General features: G+C 38.8%; 6 protein-coding genes and 1 long non-coding RNA gene across 13 annotated transcripts; 2 read left to right on the top strand and 5 right to left on the bottom strand.

The window, feature by feature from the left end:
• Positions 1-213: 213 nt before the first annotated feature.
• On the bottom strand, positions 214-1,572 carry LOC135791906 (ubiquitin thioesterase otubain-like). Its single transcript, XM_065302477.1, has 3 exons — positions 1,329-1,572; positions 759-1,244; positions 214-686 (listed from the first exon to the last, which is right to left on the bottom strand). Exons 1-3 carry the CDS (start codon positions 1,434-1,436, stop codon positions 468-470), a joined length of 813 nt encoding a protein of 270 aa, XP_065158549.1. The 5' UTR covers positions 1,437-1,572; the 3' UTR covers positions 214-467.
• Positions 1,434-5,591, bottom strand: LOC135791900 (diuretic hormone receptor-like). The gene is made up of 7 exons (XM_065302472.1): positions 5,132-5,591; positions 4,735-4,936; positions 2,905-3,361; positions 2,659-2,847; positions 2,132-2,304; positions 1,641-1,843; positions 1,434-1,573 (listed from the first exon to the last, which is right to left on the bottom strand). The coding sequence occupies exons 1-6, from the start codon at positions 5,307-5,309 to the stop codon at positions 1,693-1,695; spliced, it is 1,350 nt and encodes a 449-aa protein (XP_065158544.1). The 5' UTR covers positions 5,310-5,591; the 3' UTR covers positions 1,434-1,573; positions 1,641-1,692.
• LOC135791912 (uncharacterized) lies at positions 4,150-4,998 on the top strand. Its single transcript, XR_010548150.1, has 2 exons — positions 4,150-4,285; positions 4,632-4,998. It is a non-coding gene; the product is annotated as an uncharacterized lncRNA (long non-coding RNA).
• Positions 5,592-5,689: 98 nt separating the features above from the next.
• NitFhit (NFT-1 protein) lies at positions 5,690-7,614 on the bottom strand. The gene is given in 8 exon segments (XM_065302471.1): positions 5,690-5,915; positions 5,977-6,152; positions 6,229-6,282; positions 6,285-6,543; positions 6,597-6,809; positions 6,871-7,059; positions 7,115-7,288; positions 7,349-7,614. Coding segments are annotated over 8 exon segments (1,401 nt in total). The 5' UTR covers positions 7,517-7,614; the 3' UTR covers positions 5,690-5,747.
• A 117-nt stretch (positions 7,615-7,731) lies between these two features.
• LOC135791892 (uncharacterized) lies at positions 7,732-11,277 on the bottom strand. Of its 3 annotated transcripts, none has more exons than XM_065302462.1 (7): positions 11,176-11,277; positions 10,828-11,114; positions 10,580-10,762; positions 10,292-10,519; positions 9,880-10,235; positions 9,616-9,764; positions 7,732-9,544 (listed from the first exon to the last, which is right to left on the bottom strand). In XM_065302462.1, the coding sequence occupies exons 2-7, from the start codon at positions 10,973-10,975 to the stop codon at positions 7,849-7,851; spliced, it is 2,760 nt and encodes a 919-aa protein (XP_065158534.1). In that variant the 5' UTR covers positions 10,976-11,114; positions 11,176-11,277; the 3' UTR covers positions 7,732-7,848. The 3 variants fall into 3 exon arrangements, with proteins under 3 accessions (XP_065158534.1, XP_065158535.1, XP_065158536.1); XM_065302463.1 differs by having other exon boundaries at positions 10,292-10,501; XM_065302464.1 differs by having other exon boundaries at positions 10,292-10,489.
• A 96-nt stretch (positions 11,278-11,373) lies between these two features.
• arr (low-density lipoprotein receptor-related protein 6) lies at positions 11,374-17,128 on the bottom strand. Its single transcript, XM_065302459.1, is given in 9 exon segments — positions 11,374-11,831; positions 11,894-12,110; positions 12,169-13,740; positions 13,743-14,840; positions 14,908-14,970; positions 14,973-15,404; positions 15,407-16,149; positions 16,264-16,690; positions 16,785-17,128. Coding segments are annotated over 9 exon segments (4,905 nt in total). The 5' UTR covers positions 16,876-17,128; the 3' UTR covers positions 11,374-11,569.
• A 295-nt stretch (positions 17,129-17,423) lies between these two features.
• bbc (choline/ethanolaminephosphotransferase 1 bbc) lies at positions 17,424-23,222 on the top strand. Of its 5 annotated transcripts, none has more exons than XM_065302361.1 (9): positions 17,424-18,182; positions 19,253-19,493; positions 19,556-19,714; positions 19,860-19,991; positions 20,818-20,949; positions 21,411-21,569; positions 21,625-21,750; positions 21,811-21,967; positions 22,881-23,222. In XM_065302361.1, the coding sequence occupies exons 1-9, from the start codon at positions 17,968-17,970 to the stop codon at positions 22,946-22,948; spliced, it is 1,389 nt and encodes a 462-aa protein (XP_065158433.1). In that variant the 5' UTR covers positions 17,424-17,967; the 3' UTR covers positions 22,949-23,222. The 5 variants fall into 5 exon arrangements, with proteins under 5 accessions (XP_065158433.1, XP_065158431.1, XP_065158430.1 ...); XM_065302359.1 differs by lacking the exons at positions 19,860-19,991; positions 20,818-20,949 and adding an exon at positions 20,485-20,622 and having other exon boundaries at positions 17,425-17,879; positions 17,938-18,182; XM_065302358.1 differs by lacking the exons at positions 19,860-19,991; positions 20,818-20,949 and adding an exon at positions 20,485-20,622 and having other exon boundaries at positions 17,425-17,879; positions 17,933-18,182.
• The last annotated feature ends 78 nt before the right edge of the window (positions 23,223-23,300 follow it).

Raw genomic sequence — 23,300 nt, 5'->3', positions numbered from 1 at the left:
TTTGTCCTAAACTAAACACATGCAAGCAGTTAGTTATTTTCTTCTGGTACAACTATGGCCCTCTATGTGCCAATTATCAAACTATTTTAAGAGAGTGCAAATACTGCCATCTATGAATCAATTTTACAAAAAATTATAGTATTCTGTACATATTAACAGACAAGCTACCCAATTTAAAACATGACAAACACAAAATAAGTACCAGACACAAAATTGAAGTACAAACGTATGCTCCTGTTGTTATATTGATCAGGGATACTTATTAGCAAACAGCCACATTCGTTATAAAAACTATCTTCAATTACCTAACCTACTATAGTATAACTTAATTATATAAACATGAAATCGAGTCGATTTATATCGAAAATAATCCATCTCTTTGCATAGAATGCGATACTCGAAGGAGATAATCATACAGTGTAATGAGAAACACAACAACCGATAGACGTCGGCGGCGGTTGTCTCGGTTAGAGGTAGAGAATGTCGTAATGGCCGGGCCGGTACAACAAATGCACGAGTGGCGTCGTCCCTTCGGGCAGGTCATGTTCAGTCACTTTGTCGCCGACGCCGCGATCCATGTAGATTACTTTCACGCCCGTTTTCAGCACCGAGCATGCGGCAATGATGTGTATATGGTCACTCTCCTTGTACATTGGCTCAACTTCTTGATGACAAAAGTCAGCCACCTTTAAAAAAAAAACATAAAAATCCATTAATACAATATTTTTCAATAGAAAATTGAAATAGTTATTACTTACAGATCTATCACCTTCAATGAAACATGTGAAAAATGCTTCCTCCTTCTGTAATTGTCCACTGGTAAGCAGTCTTAAATAAACAACCATGTAATCTGAGTATCCTTGCTCATTAAAAAGTGTGTGCATTTCCTTCTTGGCCTCATCAATATCTTTCAACTCACTAATCCTCCTGAGCACCTCCATGAAAGTGTCATAGAAGTCCTCTACTGTAAACTTTGGAAAACCTAAATCTACCAGCATGTCTTTACTGCCCTCAGCTAACTTGTAAAATGCTTCAAAGTCATCTCTATTTTCAAGCAGTGTTTCAATGTATGCATAGGTAAATGCTCTGAAGAAACAATTGCCATCTGGTCTTGTCCTTCTAATGTGCTTATACTTGGAAGACAGGTCACCAATCTTGCCCAAATAGACGGTGTCACTGCTGTATTCGACATTGAGCGATGAGATAAGATCCAGTTCGCTTACGAGCGGAATCGAGTCTGAAATCTTTGCAAAAAAAAAAGAGAACCGCTTGAATTGCGCGCACGGCAACTTGACCTAACCTCCAAGAGATAAATAAATGATAATTACCTCTTGTTGGATTTGCCGCTGCTGCGCCAGGATGAGTTCGTCCTGGTTGGTTTGATTCTCCTGCTTGCTGCTGTCGTTGGTCTGCTCGCCGTCGACCTTTTCCTCCATTATCTTGGCGGTGGGTTTTAGCTGGGTGGAATTGTTGCGCTTGGCGCACGCATGCAGAGAGAGAATAACGCCGAAACCGAAGCAAAGAGGAATGACATTTATAAAAGCGCCGCTGCCCGGCGACGAGTGAAGTGGACCTGGGCAATTTTATCAAGTCAACGCAACTGCAGCGCCATCTAATAAACATCCATGCAAACTACTTACCAGGGTAGGCAGGGTTGGCTTCAGGGGTTGTTTTTTAAATTTAATCATTTCTTTAAATCTGTGTGTTTGAGTTTGTCGCTGGAATTGAAAAGGCTCTACGCTGCTGTGAATTGTTCCGGTTCACGCCTGCGATCAAAGAAGTTGTCGTGCCCACCGAACAAGAAGATTCGCGTTTCTTGAACATGTTGACCGTTTGATACAATCTGGAAAACCAAAGAATACATTTCACACATTAATCGCTTTCAATTCTTCACATATAAACCGTTAAATTTAAGTTATCGCAAAAAAGTAAATATCATATCTGGTATTTACTTTCGTAAACAAATTTGATCTTAAATAAAATGTTCCCACGTATCAAACGCCAAACAAAATGGCGATGATTTGTTTTAACTTAAAAATCAATAATTTTCAGACAAAATACACCGAATGACATTTTTATCATTTTTCTACTGAAATATCGTCTGTGCGAAGTGTTGTGATAAAAATCTAACCTAATGCTGTCGCCTTTCGATCGCCGGGACCAATCACGACTGCTGTTTCGATTGCGTTGACTTGATGATCTCTGTGATAAACTGCGATGAGTATGCCAGGAATTAATGTGATGCGTAACTGTATTTTTCACTTCGGTATTGAGGAAGCAGTAAAACACAGCCACGGTAAAACCCTGCAATGATACAATATGTTTAATTTGTATTAGTAATTATATCCGTCATCCACATCCGCACCATGCAAATATCAAATTTGGAAAATTCCGGATACAGTCACGTATTTTTCGGATAAATTTAAGTTCAAATTTACTTAATTTAAAAGTGATAAGCACTCAGCCAAATCAATATTATTCCTTGGCAAGCATATAATATTTGTTTAAACTTTTTTACCTTATTTTTTAATATCAATTTCAACATGGCGTGAGACATTTACTTAATGTTAATTTTGATGATAACCGCGTGTTACGCAAACAGATCGAGAAATTGGTTTAAAAAATATGACAAATACTTGAAAAATACGATGTACGAACTTGAGTTGATAATAAAACGGCGCGTAAACACTCGTAGCAACTGCGAAGAAGTCCCGGTTCGCTGGGACCCACCAAAACCACAACGTATGTCATTCCTAACAAAGGAATAAGCACGAGGAGAGCTTTGGCAGCTTTTTGATACTGTTGAGTTTCAACTGTGTTGGCAGATCGTAGTTTTGTGATTAAAACCTATAAAAACAATACTTTTATTTCTGCAATACATTTTTTCATGAATAATCAACTTACCCACATAATAACAATCAAAAATATAACATTTGCTATCAGAACAAATATAGATGGCACCTGATAGATCCAATCTAATCCATCACTCTTCCACGGACAACTCTTGAGATGTTCGAAATCATGCGGGTCTTCTTGATACAAATTCCATGCTTTTGCGATGCACCATGTTAAAATAAACACGCCGGGGAGAATCCAGCCGACTATGACACAAAGTGGGAGTTTTATGCGGTCGCCACGAAACGTTTTCACCACCAAGACGTAGAGGTACATCCCTTCCACAAACATCCAGAAGAAATTTGTTAGGTGGAAATAATGGAGAAGAATAATGAGAAAGATGCATGTGAAGATTTCCTGCGCGAGGAAAACTTGTAGAAGCAGTGTTCCGATCCAGACGAAGTCCACTAGGATGAAACTGATCATTAGGTTCATGTGGATTGTGTTGCGCAAGCAACGTAGGTCTCTAAACAGAGAAACAAAACATGAAACAATAATAAATTTTTAAATTTCAACTCTCAGGATGTGCTAGATACATATTGTAGGTTATGTCATAACACATAACCTCATCTATTAAGTTATTTTCTATTTTTCAGGGCAGAAGCAAGTACAAAACAATCAAAAAACATAAAACTGGGTCCAGGTGTTCTTTAGTTATAAATAACACCAATGTGAAAATATGATTGATTTATATAGGTGTGTTTTACAGATTATTCTGAAGTATTTCTCATTAATCTCTGACAATTAAGTGTACATTTTTGTACAAGCGTAAAATTAATTGATTTTACGACGAAAACTCGTCTAATCTTTTTAAATCCCATCAAATATCTATTATCTTGCATATTATGTTCCCACTTGAAGTTCCTAAATGAAAACAACTTCAAAATTAGTTTCAATAAACTAAAAATCAATGCTAGGAAGTAAATTGAACTAAAACTAATTAAAAAATAGAATTAATTTGTAAGTGCTTCCTGAAATCCATTAAAGCTAGAAAACGTGACAACTTCAAATCCTCAAACTACTTGTATTGATATTAATTTACTAATCAAGTAAACGGATGATACTAGATGATCAAATATTTGTCATCAAACTAAATAATCCAAAGATTGCGAAACATTTTAAACACAATTTTGAGAAATCAACGCGCCCAAATCCCTTCTCTTTCTTATTTTTATCATTCAATTACACTTATCGAGAACAAATATGCCGGCGTATTTAATGCGCGCCCAGATCAACTTCGATCTCAATGTGTCACCGACTGCTTCACCAAAGTCGCAAGTTAGCCGTAAGTTACCTGCAAGGTGGAAGCGTGGATCTCGACAGTGGATATTTTCTGTCAGATCTGACACTTCTACAGTGCAGTGAAAACTTGAAATTCAACAATCAACAAGTAAGTTATTTCCAAAACTTAATAACAATTCAAAACTTAGATTAGAGACTGTTGCAGTTAAACATTAACATTAAACTAGTCTAGAGTTATAATTCAAGCATTCTTGGGAAAAGAAACACATCATAATAAACTAAGATCATGATAAGAATGAGTCGTTAAACAAACGCATTATAAGTCATATATTTAACTTAGATAACAAGCACTTGACACATCTCGTGTAGTCATCTTTTACGGATCATTCTCATCCTCTAAGGTGCGGTGTACCCACCCAAAGTGTTTAAAAAAACGTAAAAATAATTTTCGATGTCATTCAATGTAAAAATGTAAAAAACAACATTGTTTTTAGTGTGAGTGGAGAAGTGGTCTCTTCGCTGACATTAAACTAGTGAGATTCTACTCCTCCATTTCACATTGAAGACAAAACTGCACCAGATTCGATGAATACTCACTTGTATCGACAGAAAATGTAAACAGCCACAGCGAGCGCAATCAGACTAACAGTATATCCGAAGAGATAAATTGTGGTGGTGAGTTCGATCGAATGCGACACGTGATCGTTGACGATGTGCTCATTCTCCAACTCGCGACAATTGCTGTAATCCGTGTATTCTGCCCATGTACCCGTTGAGAGACACTCCCGCGTTGCATTCTCTGTAATAATGTGTAGCAATTTGTGTGTTTTTTCTGATTAAATCAATAAATATTACAAGTGATATCTTATGTCAATAATTTTGTTTGCTCACATAACTGTTCACACCAGGATCAGGTATGTGATAAGCAAACAATAATCATACACTACCTTTATATGCATTTAAAATGGTTTAAAATGTAAAATTTAAAACTCACGTGTTGTGTCGTAGCGTATTCCGTTTAAATGTGCAAAACAAGACATGGTCGCGACGCTGTTTGATGGCGTCCGGGGCCAGCAGAGTAAAGAATCAAAGTTTTCCGGACAATTTGTCCAATCGTCTGCGTCGGATGTACTCGAAGCGCATCCTGCGCTCTCCGCCAATCCCGAAACCATTTTGGATTTCTTCAGAAAGACTACCGCCACTTTTATTTTCACTCTTGCGCTAGATATTTGCTGGAAATCTAGCGCCTGTCCATCGCACAGCGAGGTCACAGCGCTAATGACTAATTACGCGAAAATTTGCCGAAATTATACCCGGAGTGGTGCGCGGCTTTGCGAAAACTAAAAGGGTCGCGCGGTGTCCGGTGCTGTGCGCTTCATTAAGCAGCACCCCTTCTGAAAAGCGCGCCACGCGCTATTTAAGCATGTTGACGGCGCTATTTATAGACGTGTTTCCGACATAAAATGAAAACTCAATAGAGCGCTATTGTCTAGCTATATTGATAGATCTTGCGTACCTTTTAACACATATGTGTGTATGAAACATGGCCCAGTTCTTCTCTATCATCAAAATTTATTCGCTATAAATCACCTTTACTTATTTTATGCATTTCAATTAATGAAATATTTCCGAAGTTTGTTTGCTTCATTAGACATTTCTTCCAGACTTCGGATTGGGTCTGGATTTGAGTCGCGATCGTGTTTTGCTAAATGTTCGTAGATATCATCGTTGCGAGCAAAATCGCCTTGCTTTCGAGGTAGAATATGTACGTGTACATGCTGTAACAAAAACCAAAAAGAAAATAGTATTTTTATCGCTGTGTTTATATTTTTCTGTTACCGGTACTGTTTGTCCGGAATGTACGCCATCTTGAACACAGATGGTGGACGAATTACAGTTGTGTTCTGTTTCCAGAGCTTTTTGAACACGCACTACCATTTGAAATAGTTCACTGACTTCTTCCGGCGTTAAGTCAGCTAAACGTTTCGCAACTCTTAAGGAACTCACCAAAACATCTAAAATAATAATGCCGGACCTGATGATTTGCATACTTTAATTGATTTGCCGCAAGATGGCGTTGGTATAACTTACGTCCAGGTACTACACATCGAATGTTGGTGAAAGCAAACGCGCACTGCGATTTACAAAAACCGTCGACGCTGGAATTGGTTTTGTTGCAAACATGAATGTTTCATTATCATAACAAACACTTTGATTTTCGTGTACTTGTTTTAAAGTATAAACGTCGTTGCGTCTGTGATTCAACACTGGCATTTCAGTGCGAATTTGATTTAGTTTGTGTAAATCGATTGTAGCGATTGCAAAACTTGCATCGGTTGTTTTCTGATCATTTCCAGGAGGAAACGACTTGCATTCAGCGATTATTTGACCCCACGGATTCACCACCTTTACAATATTTCAATTAGAATTCAAATTTGTATAAAAATTATGTTTTTTACCAAAGATTGACCGTACGATTGACGTTTGTGATTGTGCTGTCCATATTGCGCTGCGGCAATCACATAACACTGATTTTCAATTGCTCTGGCTCTAAGAAGTGATTCCCAATGAGCTGCACCAGTTGTTGTTGTAAATGCGGATGGAAATGTTAATATTTCTGCGCCTAGTTTGCGTAAACACGTGCTTATTTCGGGAAAACGCATATCATAACACTTCAAATGCAAAGAAACATGTTTTACAAACTATATGCAATAAAATCGGCTAAATACTTACAATTGACAATCCTAGTTTGCCAATTGGAGTAGTCACAGGAGAAATAATCTTATTCCCCCTTGAAACATAACTAGATTCTTGTAAATTAATATTTTTCTCTGGAATTTTCACATCAAACAAATGCACTTTTCTGTAAATGCTTACTATGTCACCCAAATTGTTAATTATCACATGACTGTTGAATATATGCTACAAATCATTAACAAATAGCAATAAATGTTAATAAATAATAATATTTACATACATTTGGATCATTAATGTTCTTTTCATGAAATCCTCCAATAGACAACCAAACATTGTTTGCTTGAGCACACTTTTTATACTGAGTCATTATTTCCCCAGTTAATTCTTCAGCCATAGCAACTGATTCTTTGGGTGAAGTTGCCATGTAATCAGCAGCTTCAGGAAAGAAGATAAACTATAAAATACATTCATTCCATCATCAATTCATTCAACAATTAGCTTAAACATGCGTTACCTTAACGTCATTGCTTGCACAAGCATCTTGAACAAGTTGTTCAACTGTTTTCAAATTTGTTATCTTGTCTTGCACACTGGTCATTTGACACACCGCTATTTTACTCATTTTGCGTACGTTTTGAGGGAACACGCGACTTAGAACAAGTGACAAATGTTGGCGGAGCATAAATTACGTTAAATTTAACAAATTATTTACGTAAATAATAGTTCACAAGAAATTTACACGAATACACTATGAATAACCTTGAAAAAGAATAACAAACCGTTGAAAGCGCACCCAGCGGCGAATTTTAAAACTAATAATACAGTACCGAACTTGTAGTCAAAACTATATGATCAGTGATTTTGATTGTATATGATCACTGAGTTTGCGAAAACATGTAAAATCAAAAATGGATAGTTTATTAATTTTTCCAATGGAAAGTCGATTTCCAAAACAATATAAGTATTATATCAATAAAGAAGTAACATAAAACGCTCTATAAAAGATGTCTACCATCAAGTGTCATCTTCAATTTTAATTTTAACCAATTCATCCTCATTAACCATTTTTACCGGTGAGTCCGCACGCATGGCGACTTCCGGTTGTAATAAGCGCAGCATACTGTTTTCCTCCTCGTCGTCGGAAATCGCCAGCGGATCCTTCTCGACGCTTGGTTTGTTTAAATTAATAAACACATTCGTATTGAGATTATTCGCAATTTTAATCGTACCAATGCCACCAGCCCGCTGATTCGTCGACTTACTGGTCCGCACCGTGCCGTATGATTTGATCGCCGGCTGGGTTCGATTATTTTGCGGTTTATTCGGGATTACCACCGATCCCTTTGATACGCGAATACCGGGTTGTACAGTTTGCAAAATGACGGGTTTCAAACCTTGCAAAGGCGTCATATTGCTGTGGAGATTCATCGCTGGTCTGACTGCAAGTGGGGGATGACCAGGTCTCAAAATTACCGGCGGTTGATTAGGTCCAGACTTAAGCAGCATCGGCTTGTTGAGAATTTTCAAACCAGTGGGTGTTGTTGATGTTTGTACTAAAGGCGCGTTCTTTTTAAGAACAATTTGACTGCGATTTGCGCTGATGACAGGCACAGTTACTCCTCCAGCCGATTTAATCGCAGGCTTAACAGGTTTTACTGCTGGTGGAGTGGATTTTACAACTTTTGGTGTTGTTGTCGTCGACGTAGTCGTAACAATCTCACATGCCGCAGTAGAGGCTGTTGTGGTACCATTACGACCTACAGACGAATGCGAAACGTTGGTTTTCGAAAGATATTCGAGAAATTCGCGATGCATCTTCTTCCGCGTCTCAATCAGAAGATTCGTGCAATGTGACATGCAATGCTGCATCTTGTTATGCAACTCTGCGAGCTCGGCGGGGCTTTTTGGAAGAGTAGAGTCCTTTTCAATCTCGTTATATGTTTCCAGAAGTGATCTAACACCAATCGACGATGATGATATGGCTGTTTTCAACCAACTAGTGCGATTGTATTGATTCATGCGCCATTTTTGATTTATTGCTGAACGCAATGGCGGTGATCCCTTGTCCGCATCCAGTTTGGCAGAGTTGCCAGCAACAGATAATCGTGATAGAGGAGGTGCTGATGTGGGCACCAGTGGAGGAGCGGATGTGCAGATAAGTGGTGGTGGTGTATCAGACGCGCTCATGTTTACACGCAATCTCAGCAATGTTTCCTGTTTGGATGAATTTGGTGTCGCAAGGCTTAGACGTTTCAAAATGGGTGGAGTTGGAGCGATTTTACGCAAGTGCGAGGAAGGATTGATAATCTTAGGTGAAGCTTCGGAGGATTCATTCTTGGGATCTAACAGGAGGGCGGTAGGTATGGCACGTATTTTCATGATGGGCGTTAGCGATGGCATGGAATCGCCGGGTAGAAGAGAAGATGTTGGTGTAGATGATGTTACTTTCGACTTGTTCAGTAAAGTAACTCTGGGAGATTGCGTTATTTTCGACTTCTCGAGATCAGGAGCAGAGGAATCAGCTTCGTTTGAAATACGAATCGTTGGTCCGGTTCTTTTCTTTGGAGCGGGTATATATTCCACTTCCTCCTCCTCTTCTTCTTCTTCTTCTGAATGATGAATTTCTTTGCGTTTGCGGGAATTGTCTGGTTTGCAACACAGCGAAATGTCTTTTCGTAAAATTTCCTCATTGTTGTTTGATATTGCATATCTAAATAACAAAAACACAAAAATAATAATAATTTGAAATAAACAAGTTGATTATTTTTCGATAAAACTTACATTATTTGCTTCTCAGTATATTCATACAAAGCTGCTGTAAGAATATGCATTTTCGTCAGTGGTAAAGTATTACAATTGAAGCAATCCCAAGTGTCTGCGTTTTCTATTTCACTTAGCACATCTGCACCCAAATTTCTCAAGATACAATCCTGAAATATCAAAAATAAATAAATTTTTCTTCATTTTTGAATATGTGATTCAAAACTAATAATAACTCAATTCACACAAAAATGAATTAAAAATTAAAAATCAAATTGTGATTACCTTGCAGAATACCAATGGACATGAAGAACAGCACATGACAGTGCCACCCTGGGCACACCACTTGCAATAAATCTCACTGCCATCTTCATCCTTAGTAAATTCACCAGTATTATAAAAGTGAAAGCAAGATTCACACAGTAATGTGTTCAACACTGGGTGAGTAAATCTATCAAATACTTTCAGTGGCGATGTGCCCAAATGTTTGTCACATACAGTGCAGTGAACTTTTATTTCTTTAGTGGCACTTGCAAATGCCACCTCGGTTTGGATTATTTCTCTGGATACTAATTTTTCATCAGCTGTGGTTTTCAATGGTACTTGGTCTTTTGTAAATCTAAATTTATTATCTAATATCACTGAAATTTAAAATTTTCTATGAAAATTACTTCAAGAATTGTTGGGTTTTACTTACAATTTATTTTTTCCTCATCAGCCAGATCAGATAACATGCCAGATTTTGGCTTTCTATCTGTAGTTTTCTTTTTATCTGAAGTTGCAACTGTGAAAGTTTTTGTATTCAATGCTTCATTATTTACATCAGAAATTGTATCATTATTATCTGTTGATGTTTCAGAAGTTATATCCACTGTTGTAGTATCTTCAGTTGGTTCTGTAATTGTTTCTGGCTTTTTAAATCTAACTAAAGTATAAAATAAAATGCTAGGTTATATATTCTACAAACAGGCTAGAGCATAATTACCTTGTTCAGGCCTTCTCCTGACATAGACTTCACCAGGTAGTCTTGTGTTTGGTGTGATTTCATTGCCAAATATTTTTGGTACAGCACCTTTTATCAAAGTAACAGCTTTTTTCCCATATGATAAACTGCTCCTTGTAAAGTGTTTCACACAAATAACATCCCCCTCACGAAGGTTTTCCAGCTCTAAAACAGAATATTACCAAATTACTGAATGTCATTCAGATTCATTGGATGTTTATTGTGCATACTATATTTGCCCTGCAATATGGTGAGCCATTTCCTTCTCAGTGTTATGGAACGCGGAAATTCAAAGGAGGGCTGTGCTTTACTCCCGCAGAGAAAGCAAGACCGCATCCTGTCCAAATTAATAAACGATTTGTTTGCAGACGCGGTCATAACTGTTGCAAATTAAAATGGCTACTGACAGGCGATGCGAACGCCAACTGAACAAAAGCTTGCCGTACGGTGGCGCCACCAAATTGACATTTAGGTTAGATAACACAAGTCAAACTGAGTGTTGAAAATTTCTTCAACTCTAAAAAAAACAATAAAATGAATTTAAACTTGTTTCAAAAGCACAAAAACGTATACATTACCACAATACTAAACTTGAAACGGTTGAAAACTTATAGAAATGTTTAGTAGTACGCAGTTATGGAGACATAAAAAATGCACTAGTTGACTAGTACCTACTAATCATACAATGTATTCCGGATGTGTCATAACAAAACACCAGGCGGCGCGCAAATCGACCGGATATAAGGAGTGGGAGAAAATCTTCGCCGAGTAAGCCCTTCTTTCATTTGTATATATAGCTATATATTGTCAATAACGCACGTTATTAATATCTCATCCAAAAATATCATCTTGTAAAAATATGTTTGATATGTACAACGAAAAATGAAAGGCACTTGAAAATTTTGATTTCATAACAAAACCTAGAATAGTTAGTTATAAACGTTATTACGATAAAAATAAAAATGCAATTAGCTAAGAGTCATAGTGCAAGCCGGGCGACGCCACCGGTGACGGTGGAGGCGGCAGCGGGCTGAAATACGTCGAGGACCGAGAGCCGGGCGACGGCGGGCAACTCTCCCTCTCGCTGTTGCAATGAGATCTTGGCGTCGGCGGCGGTGGGAACGGCCCGTCGTACCGCCTGTCATCGTAGCGACTACGACTTGAATAATTATAATCGCTCTCGTCGTTTATGTCAGTCGAACATGGCGTTGGTGGAGGCGGTTGGTTAATGGACCTGATATACAGAAAAATACAAAATAATCGCTAATAAATTCTGCGCATGCGCATAATAAATACCTATAATGCTTATAAGGTCTGTAACGTGATGTAGGTGAATTCGCACGCGTGCTAGCCGCTGTAGTTGCCGGACTCGGCGGTGGATTCAACGTTTCTCTGGGATAACAAACCAGACTAGAACCATTGGTGCTGCTGGAAGCTCCTGTGATGTGTCCGCGGTCATAACTACACGCTTGTGAACCCGCTAGCATTGACATGTGCACCACATCCGGTATACCTACCACCATTTTGTAATTTAAAACAAATTAATGTCAATATCTCATTGGAAAACTTACATTTATTGCGCATCTTTTGTATCTTCATCTGCGCCTGCGCCTGCGTGGGGTTCAATGGATCCTGCGCATGATCCACGACATTCGCCGCTTCCTGATTCAAAAACATCGCTCTTTTGATATAATAATACGCTGCGAGGAAAATAATAATCACGCCGACCACAGACAAGAAGATCCAGATATTCGACATGCTTGCATGTGGGGAAGCATACGGTGCATATTTGCACACGCTCGCCATTTCGTCTTCACCATTCGCACAGTGATCGATTCCGTCACAGAGCAGATTCCGCATGATACAAACCTGCGTGCCGCGGCATTGAAACTCATGCGGCGATTTGCAGCAATTCGTCTCGTCGGATTTATCCTTACAATGCGGCTCATTATCGCACTGGTGTTTGCGATCAATGCACTCGCCATTGTCGCATTTAAACTCCTGCGGTTTGCATACATCCGGACATCCTTCTTCATCGGAACCATCAGGGCAGTCTTTCTGCCCGTCACACTTCCACGAAATCGGTATACAATCCTTTTTATTCGGCTGTTGCACATTGCAGGTAAAATGGCCGCTGCCACAGTCAGGTTTAACCACACACTGCATTTCATCTTCGATTAATTGTAAATCCAACGGACAAGAACACTCCGCTTCACCATCATCGTTCAAAATACAAATATGCGAACATCTTTTCGTCGCGCAGGAGTGATTCTTCTCCGGTTCGTATACAGCGATAAGATCGGAAACATCCGCGTCCATTTCCACAACAACAGCACTGGTATTACCTCCAATCATTTCAATACGCTTCAGACTATCACTGTCCAAATAATACAACCATCCATTCAATACAGTAAGTTGATTAATGTTCGCTGAAGTTTCATTCAGCAGGAGTTTCCTTCCAGTGCCGTCAATATTGCACTTGTGTATCACACGCCCTTGGGCCCAGACTACAAGGTCATTCTCAACATCGACCGCCAGCGCTAAAACATTCGACGCCTTCGGAACGATTACCTTCCTACCGGACCCATCCATATTCCGCCGGATAATTTTAGGTGGATCACTGATTTCCGTGTAGAATAACAACCGCCGCGTTGAATGTATCGCCAACAATCGTGGACGCTCACCTTCATCGCGTGAAACAACCCCGACAGTTGAATTATTATCGACTCTTGTAACATTAATCACGTTTTGGTTCTGACAGGACCAAAAAAGCAGTCTGCCCAATGCGTCAATGACGATATCAAAAGGGTCTATTTGAGCAGGACCCATGATGACTACACTTACATGCGTACCAATGGTTTTCGCGCGTTTAATAGACCTGGCTTTACCTTCAATCCAATAGAGAAACTGTAAATGCGGGTCAAAGTCAATAGCCCGCACAATTTTCATCCCTTGAATGGGTAAAACCGCCTCGAGACATTCTGAAGTGTCTGGTAGAAGACGCACGGCAAGATTCTTGTGACTGTAAACCATGAAACGCTTCGGTGGGACGCAGGTGTTATTCCGTAGGGAGTAATGCGTTGGGCATGCGCATGTATAACTCGGATCGCTATCCGGCAGAGCAAGACACAAGTGTGAGCAGTCCCGTTGTTTATGGCACATTGATTGGTGATGGTTTTGCGTTTCGTGTTCGACACGATGAGCAGATCGGTGGGATACGACCACAATTGTTGAATGCTCGTTTTGTTACCGCCTGTTATCTTGTTAGCGCGGAAGACTTGAGCTAAAGGTCCATGCGGTGTTTTATTCTTACTTACTTTCGTATCCATCGAGGATATTATATCCGTCCAGTAGATATAATCTTGATAGACTGTCAATCCAACAGGCCGATATAATTCGGAATCATCCACTAGAGTTGCTTTGTTTAATCCATTTAAATCCGAAGTGAATATTCCTGCTGTCGGGCGGGCTATGACCCAAAACAGTCGTCTCCGTTCGTAGTCAATTGCAAACCCGCTGGGAAATCCTGTAAGTACAATCAAACTCTTCGGATTGCTTCCGTCCATAGCCGCCTTTTTAATCACATTATTAGGTACGTCCAATGGTGCCAACTCAGTCCAATACATGTAACCCTCTTGTGGATCCAAGACAATAAAGTGTTGTTCTACATTACTCGCCTGCCAGAGTAATACTCTCCTACTAGATCCATCCAGTCTAGAAACTTCGATTCTATGCAGAGCTGGATCAGCCCAATATACATTCAAGGCAACCCAATCAACAGCTAAACTCGTCGGTGATTGCAAACCTAATTCAACCACTTTCTGTGGATCCGAACCGTTGATATACGAACGCATGATTATGCGTTGGCGGATATCACTCCAATAAACCCGCATATCATTCACATCCAGATCCATTGAGCTGGCGTTTTTTATTCCTCCGATGGGTAAAAACATTTCACGCTCACCGGTGCGATTCGCCTGCTCTATACTTACACGAGAAATACCGTCTTTTTTAGTGTAGAGGAGATACGCGTCTGGAATTCGACACGTTTTTCCATCGGCTTGCAATTCGTAGCCGAATTGACATACGCATGTGCGGTTTCCACGCACGTTAAGGCAGATCTGGTCGCATTCATGGGACGCGCATGGATGGGGGCGGTTGTCGGGGACGTACCGCGTGCCTTTTATTGCTTTCAGACCCATTATGTTGGGGATTTGTTCGAGGATATGCTCACGATTCCCACCTAAAGAAATAATTACATATTTATTTTAATTTTGGTCTAAAATTAATAAAAATTTAGAAAAACTCACCGGTTTCTTTATTAACCCGTGCAATAGTCCTGCGTTGCCAATCAGTCCAGTATAAATAATCCCCAAAATAGACAAACCGAAAGTATGCGGGATATTATCATCAATCAGTACCATTCTGTCAGTTCCATCGAACTTAGCATGCTCGATTTTATCACTCTTGGCATCACACCAATAAATCCTCTCCTTGTCCATATCCAGCGCAAGGCCATTCGCCCATCCCAAGTTTTCCGAAACCAATACAATGCGATTATTACCATCTAATGTTGAACGCTCAATTTTAGGAAACTTTTCGCTCCAATCCGTCCAGAATAAATACCCATGATAAGGCGCGACTGCAATCGCTCTAGGATTAATCAATCCTTCATAAATCAACACTTTCCTGAACTTTCCAGTTAAAGTAGCGACCTCTATGCGATCCAATGATGAATCTGTCCAGTAAATATTCCTCGCAATCCAATCTATTGCAATACCATCCGAACTTACCACTTCATAAGACAGAAATCGGTTTGTTCGCTGCCATCGAGTTTAGCGCGTTGTAATTTCGAGAAGTTTGTGTCCGTCCAATAGACGTACCCTTCCACAGGGTCATAGTCTACTGCAACAGCGTGTTTCATGCTCGTTAAATTCAGAACTTTGTAAGTGTAATCCGGTGAGTCTAGATAAACTAAACCGAGTTGTGTACGTCGCGCGAAAATAAGTAGTTCTTGCGGAGCGTCAGCGCATTGAAATCCGTCCATTAATTTAATCCCACTTGGGCATGCACAGCTATAATATGGTGAGGTAGATGATAACAGGCATAGATGTGAACAACCGCCATTGTTCACCTCGCATGGCGTCGACTTGTATGGTTGCCTACGTGCGTCCAGGACATGGATATCCATCGGAACCGTGTCCAGGGGTATGAATTTCGACTGTTTGTTGCGCGTGTGATTATCGTAGACGTAAATACCCCATTCTTTCCAGTCGGTCCAAAATAGACGATGGTTGAAGAAAGTTAACGCGTAGGGGTATTTTGAAATACTTTCGAGGACAGTCTCGACTTTACTTCCGTCGTATCCGACGCATTTAAGGCATAGTAAACGTCCATCGACCCAGTATAATTGTTGTCTATCGTAGTCGAGGGTGAGACCATTAGGCCAGAAAATGTTCTGGTCAACGATGACTTCACGTGTGGATGGATCACCATTGAGACTGGCGCGTTCGATTTTTGCAACGTCACCCCAATCAGTCCAGAATAATAACCTGAAAGTTATGCAACCCAATATACACAATGTAAGATATAATTCCAAAATGGTTGCCGTACACTTTTTGACAATTTTGGTCAATAATATAAAATAAGTAAATATAAACACTTACCCTCTGAGTGGATCCAATGCAATGGCCCTGGGTTGATCCAAATCCTTCCAAAATAAAACTTTCCTATGATGATCCACCATTGAAACCACCTCAATTTTGTTCAAATCTATATCAGTCCAGTATAATTTGTTTGTGAGCCAATCACAGGCCATCCCATCCAGGGAATCCACCTGATTGGTGATCACCTCAATCTGGTCAGTGATAGCAGTCTCATTGAATGAGGCACACTTGATTGCCTCCATGGGCTTATCAAACCAGCATATCTTTGATTGCTTATAGTGATAATGAAATGCTGATCCCTCTTTAACGTTTTTAATTAATGATAAAATCGGTCTATTCTTGGCGGTTGTCTTAGTGGTGTTCGTTATTCTTATATCGAAACCGGTTGAATATAAAAGTAGTGGACCGGCGATTTGTGATCGCACCGCTGCAATAAACAAATAATTACAGGTTAGGTTTCATAATAAAAACAAAAGAATCACGAAAAAATATTATTTACATGGGATATATTTACTACTTACGTCGTATGTATGGCACACATGTTGCGATTAAAATTACGAGCAGGAAGTAATACTGATAGCGGGCGAGTCTGGATAGATCGTGGATGGACATTTGTGTTAGGATTTAGGAGATATGATGAGCATCCACATTACGAACACTCCGATTGTAACAAGTTTTTTACGGAGAAAGAGCGTGAATCACATGGCAGTAATCGCGGATGCGTGTTATCATTTGGGTTTGTGGTTTATTTATCACTGCGCGGATGTGTAAAGCGGTTGAAAACAAAATGTAAACGAAGCGATTTGATGTAAACAATCGCGGTGCAACGCGCCACCATCTTACATTGCGCGACCTTGGACAGGAAATAATACATGCCGACAAACTCGCGCATGCGTAGTACATCTTGACATGAGTACTAAATCTTTAAAATTAATTAATAACTAGTGCAACAAATATAAAAAGTAATATTCTGTTATTATAATTGATTTTTATATGTTGTATAATATTTTCTTTGGTAATATGTGCTTATTTTGTCTTAAAACATGTTTATTGTGATGGTTGCATATATACGTAGTCTATTCCTGCTGTAAAACTACTAGCGCCATCTACATGAGTAAAGGTAAAGCTGTATCTGTCAGTTTCACGTTTATGGTTACGCAGGTTACGCACTTCGGCAGTGTACTCGTCCACGCATCCCACACTCGTCCAAAACCGATCACACCATTTCGCACCACATGCTCGCGACGACGTGACGACGTGTTGTCAATGTGGTAAAACTCTTCAACTAGTCGCGACACCGTTCGTAAATTCGCGCACTCCGATGGTGAACAACACACAACTTCACCTTTAGCCGGGCGCCCAGGAATATCGGTGATCACCAGTCATGATGATGCGCAATTCGCACCTGCAGAGTTCAAGTTAAAGTTGGAAGCAGTGCAAAATAGTGTGCAAACTGGATGACACAACAACCTAACTAATAAACGACAAATACCCACTACGATCTCTCTTTGCAACGAAAACGTGCACGACGAACATGTTATACCTGTAGTGATGAAAAGTTAGAGTAAAAAATTCTAATTTAATGCACATATTCCTAACAAGGTGATAAACTGAAGGTCTGTGTGACACCGCAACTATTTCACACTGAAAGTGATTGTATTTTGGATAGTTTAGTACTTGGCATATTGCTGAATTGAATGACTCATGATGAAACTGTACAAGCAACGGTTGCTGACTGATAGTCAATTAAAAAGGCTTGGGGATCACAAGTATTCCTGCACCAGTGCAAGCCTTTGTGATCCTGTCCTGCAACCATGGTGGACATGGCTTGTGGCAAGGACACCGCTCTGGCTGGCGCCAAATTTGATTACTGTAGTAGGTTTATTAGTTAATATACTGACTACTTTGATACTAGTTTGGTAAGTAAAACAATTTTCATTGAAGTTAAACTAGTTTTAGTTGCAAAAAAGCATAAAACACCATATTTTGCTTTGATTCATGTTTGGATTATACTTTTAGATGAGTTTATGAGATAATACTGAAAAAAATGAATAAGTTGTAAAAAACTTGATTTTTTAAGAATTTGCCTGAAAAATGTCTTTTATTTCAATATTTTGTTTATGAGAACTTAAAATATGAAGAATTTCAAGTGTTTTATGCTTTTTACAACCAACTTTTTAAATTTATGGTTTATTAGTGAAGAAAACCACTTTTCATGTTTGTTAATCTTGTTTAAATGTCAAAAGAGGCGAAAAATAAAATATTTGGTCTCGATTCATGTTCGAATTATACTTTTTGATGAGTTTATGATTAGATAAAACTGAAAAAAATAAAAGCAATTTGTAAAAACCATGATTTTTAAGATTTTGCCTGGAAAATGTTTTTATTGAAATATTTTGCTTGTCAGAACTCAAAATAACAAGAAATTCAAGTGTTATATGCTTTTTTTCAACCAAATTTTTAAATTTATGGTTTATTGGTGATGAAAAACATTTTTCATCTTAATTATACTAATTTAAGTGTCAAAAAAAGCAAAAAAACAAAGTATTTGGTCTAGATTCATGTCCAGATTATACTTTTAAATGAGTTTTTGAGTAGATAATACTGATATAATGAAAACAAGTTGTAAAAAACACAATTTTTAATAACTTTACCCTAAAAAACGCTTATTTCACAATATTTTATCCATAATACTTATAAAAACTCAAATTTCGAGTAATTTATATTAATTTCAACAAACTTCCTAATTTTATTCGAAATTATTAACAATTATTTTACCTCCAGCATAAAAACGAATTACTTAAGTAGCATTTGTCGGAACATGTTATGAAAACGAACGTAACAGACGCAAACATCGCAATAACTCGAGATAAACATTGAAAAGTGCTGAGTCATTATTGACTTTCAACTTCAGTTTCCATTACTTTACGAACAACTTTTGTACCGCACTTTAATTAAAGATAACTAAAATTGATAATTGTGTTTGCAGGTATTCCCCGGATGCAAGAGCCGAACCACCACGATGGGCATGTGCGTTATGTGGCCTCGGTCTATTTATTTATCAAACATTGGACGCCATGGACGGGAAGCAAGCCCGACGCACTGGCAGTGCCAATCCACTAGGAGAATTGTTTGACCATGGGTGTGATTCCCTTTCGACTGTATTCGTCGCCCTTTCTGCTTGTATCGCTGTGCAGTTAGGACATCATTCAGAATGGATGTTTTTCCAAGTAAATATAGCAATATTTAATAAAAACAAAGCGTTTATGTTTGATTTTGTTGTAATTTTTAGTGTTTTTGTGCGATGACATTGTTTTACTGCGCGCATTGGCAAACATATGTATCAGGCACGCTGCGATTCGGCAAGGTGGACGTCACCGAAGCGCAGTTTACCATCATCGGTATTCATATGATATCAGCGATTTTCGGGCCAAATATTTGGACGACTGTGGTAAGTCAACGCTGATAACACGAAATTCATTACCGGTTATATACATTTTGTGTGCCTATTTCTTTATCTCTAGCATTTACGGCGTTTTGATGGCAATTGATGCAAATATGATGTGATTATGTGATAATATATTGTTTTCCTTTAGTTCTTTAACGGCACTGTAGAGCTATGGTACGGAATTCCATGCTCGACGTTCGCGTGCGGCCTCTGGTCGCTTTACAACATGCTAACCGTGATTATAACCGGCGGCATCGGCAAGAACGGATCAACGGTTGCTGTAAGTCCCTTCTTCCACATACAACACCCCCAACAACAACAACTACAATACTATGGACTGTGATATCTAATCTCTCCGACTGACAAATATTGCTCCCCCTAAATTTGGTGGCTGATTTAATCTTGCACGAGAAACCGCCGAGGTCGTTTACTTCTGTTTTTTCGTTTCTAAAAAAACCGCTCGCTTTGCGCATGCAACTTGGTTCATAACATAATATATTCTTTCTTTCCTACGTTACAACACCGACAGAGTGGGGTCAAACGAATTCGATTGAATGTATCGACGAGATTAATTAAAAGCTTGGCGGACTTGAGTGGATTTAATTAGCGCGTGGGATTGAAATCATTACGTTAGTCATCATTTGCATTGATATGGATAATTTGATTTTCATTGTTTTTGTTTTCTATAGATATTTTTATATCCAACCAGGTTGAATATTGGAGCTCTGACCGAAAGATATTTACACGCACGAAATTTGTTTCTGTTATTCTAGGTGTTCGATTTTATGAGCGTGCGTTTCTTGGATCTCATTGTCATTTTCTCGACGATGAATATCTTGCGCAACATGTTACTAACTGTCATGCAAATTGTGCGCGTTCCCGGCTGTGGCAAAAACGGCTCCACTGTAGCAGTAAGACATTCAATAATGGAATAATCTTCGCTTACAATATACATTCTGTTTCAATCGCAAAATTAAAACAAAATCATTATTCATATGCTTCCGTGGCAGTTGACGTGGTAGTTCGAAAGTCAGCGATGAGATATTTTTAACCATTTTGGCCTTTTTGCTTGTGTGTTCTGGGTTGGGGGTTGCTTTGATCGGCAGATTCCAGGCGTTGAGGTGACACTGCGTCTCGTCTTCGTGTACGTCGCGTGCTTAGTCTCGTTGAAGCTCGCCTACGCCACCGCGAAGGTCGTGCTCGCCGGAGGAGTAGGCAAGAACGGATCCACGGTGGCTGTAAGAATCATCATCACGAGTAGCACAAAACAATCAAATAAAGTTCTTTAAATAAACGCACTTTACTTGCAAACTCGTACAGTTGACCGACTAGAACAGACTCTAAATATATATTAGCGAGAAATAAACGTTCATAGATGCGGTTTTGACTCGATTAGATTGGTTTTGATTTTGATTTTGTGCGTGTGTGTGTCTTAAATGTAGGCGATGTATATATCCAGCGTAACGCAATGCTCCACTATCAACCTGTTTGTTTTCGTTGTTTGCATCTACTAGCTTTCATGATCAAGAATAAAAATATGTTGCTTTATGGAATGATATGGGTATGGGGTATGTTAGGTACGTAATTGCATGCTTGTGCTGCACGTTTTGTCACCCTACTACACTTTTGCTAACAACTAATCTGCTAATATTTGCAATTTAAGTTATTTTCGGCTTGTTTTAATCTGGATATTGTTTAGGGCACGAGTGTTTTGTCGCCGATCATTCCATTCTCCACCGTGTTGGTGCCAGCCTTCATCATTTACAGAAAAAGTACCGAAATGGTCTACGAAGCGAATCCTTCACTGTATATCTTGGCGTTTGGTTTTGTTGCTGTGAAAATTACGAATCGTTTAGTGGTAAGTTGTACAACACAATAAAATTTGATTTTATTATAAAATTGTTAATATTTAGGTGGCGCATATGACTAAATCTGAAATGGATTACATGGATTGGTCCCTGCTTGGTCCTGCAATGTTATTCCTCAATCAGTACTTTAACACTTTCATTCCCGAATACTACGTACTGTGGATATGTTTGGTAAATAATTATTTTCTTGTTTTTATTGTTAAAAACTTAATTTCTAATGGTTTTTGATAGATTTACGTAACAATCGACATGCTGCGCTACTGCTATCAAATCTGTTACGAGATTTGTCAGTACCTCAACGTGGAACTCTTCCGGATACCATACCCGGGTGGACCACGTCCCCACAACGTGCACGTGCAAACCAGCGCCACCGGCTCGGAGAAAAATGGTACGAACAATCCGTCGCGAAGTATGAAAACGCGGGGACGTAGCAAAAATCACTAAGTAATAGTATTTCACTTTGAAGCATCAACAAAAAAAAAACTAAACAAAAAAAAACTATTGCCACTATCGATTAGGTGTTTTATACATGCATAAGGACACGATGCATCGATTTTAAAAGCAAGGTTCTGTAATTATGTAAAATGGTGCAACACACTTATGATTGTTTTTTAGTTTGTAATCTAAGTAGGATGGTTACTATGCAAATATCATTAAGTCAGAAGTAATACGAATATAATTCGAAGGCATATAGTATTTAATAATTGTTTAGCTTTGATTTCTTGCTCTATTATTGTGTATCATTCGGGATAATTGAATTGAATTAAGTTCATGTTCACATAACCAGCTGAAATTTTGGTCAGAATTGATGCGGATATCTTATCAAATAAGTAGAGGTGTTGCCAAACAAACCGCTCGAATGTTTAACCATTAATAACACGCCCCGATGTATATTTATTAAATGTGTAATGTTACATAGGTACATCACAGTGTTTTATAAACTAGGCATAAAGTTCGTTTTTGCTAAATGTACTTTGTGTGCCAAGTGAGTGAAAAATGAAAGAAAACTACCACGTGTTTGTTAATATTGACGATTTGATGACTTATTATTACTTTTGGTTGATTGGTGGTTTTGGTTTAGCATTAGTGGATATCGATTTTTGTTGCTTTGTATATTAACTTTCTAGCACTAGCAGCATTCTATGTAACAATTTGATTTGTACTTGCATGCATTGACGACACGGCACACATTTTCGCAAACGTGTCGTGTCATCTTCGGCACACTGCTTGCGTCTCTGTCTCTTTGCTCACTCACCTGAATTGCTCGCCGGTACTTACCTACATGCAATGAGTTGTTTCAGGACACGATTCACTCGACAAACCGGCGGATAGCGTGCCGTTATTACTAGCGCAATCAGACTCTGATTAGCGAAACACGACAGATTGAGTGAGATTACGATCGCGTTGAAAATGGACCATATTTTAAGTACAAATGTATTCGTAGAATTTGTATTGTAAACGAGCAGCAAGCGACTTTATATTATGATGATGTTAGCATGGGAATGAATTATTGTTTAAATATATAGACATATTTAGACTAGGCGAATTCATTTTCTTTTCGTTTGCGTCGAGAAATAAATGCAGTCCATGAAATGTGCCTGATGAATTACTGTGCTTGTCAATAAATTCATTACTGTGAATGATTTTTAGACTTTAACTAGCGACGTCGTCCCGGTAGTGTTTAATATAAATGTAATTCGTTTTTACTCTTGTTCTAGGCA

This window comes from Atheta coriaria, unplaced genomic scaffold, assembly GCF_025399875.1.
Source record: "Atheta coriaria isolate IRGN ID8LTWV9N9 unplaced genomic scaffold, Caltech_Dcor_3.1 hic_scaffold_5_pilon, whole genome shotgun sequence".
Taxonomy (NCBI): domain Eukaryota; kingdom Metazoa; phylum Arthropoda; class Insecta; order Coleoptera; family Staphylinidae; genus Dalotia; species Dalotia coriaria.
The sequence above is the reverse complement of the archived record's forward strand: the minus strand, read 5'-3'. Positions and strand labels throughout refer to the sequence as shown.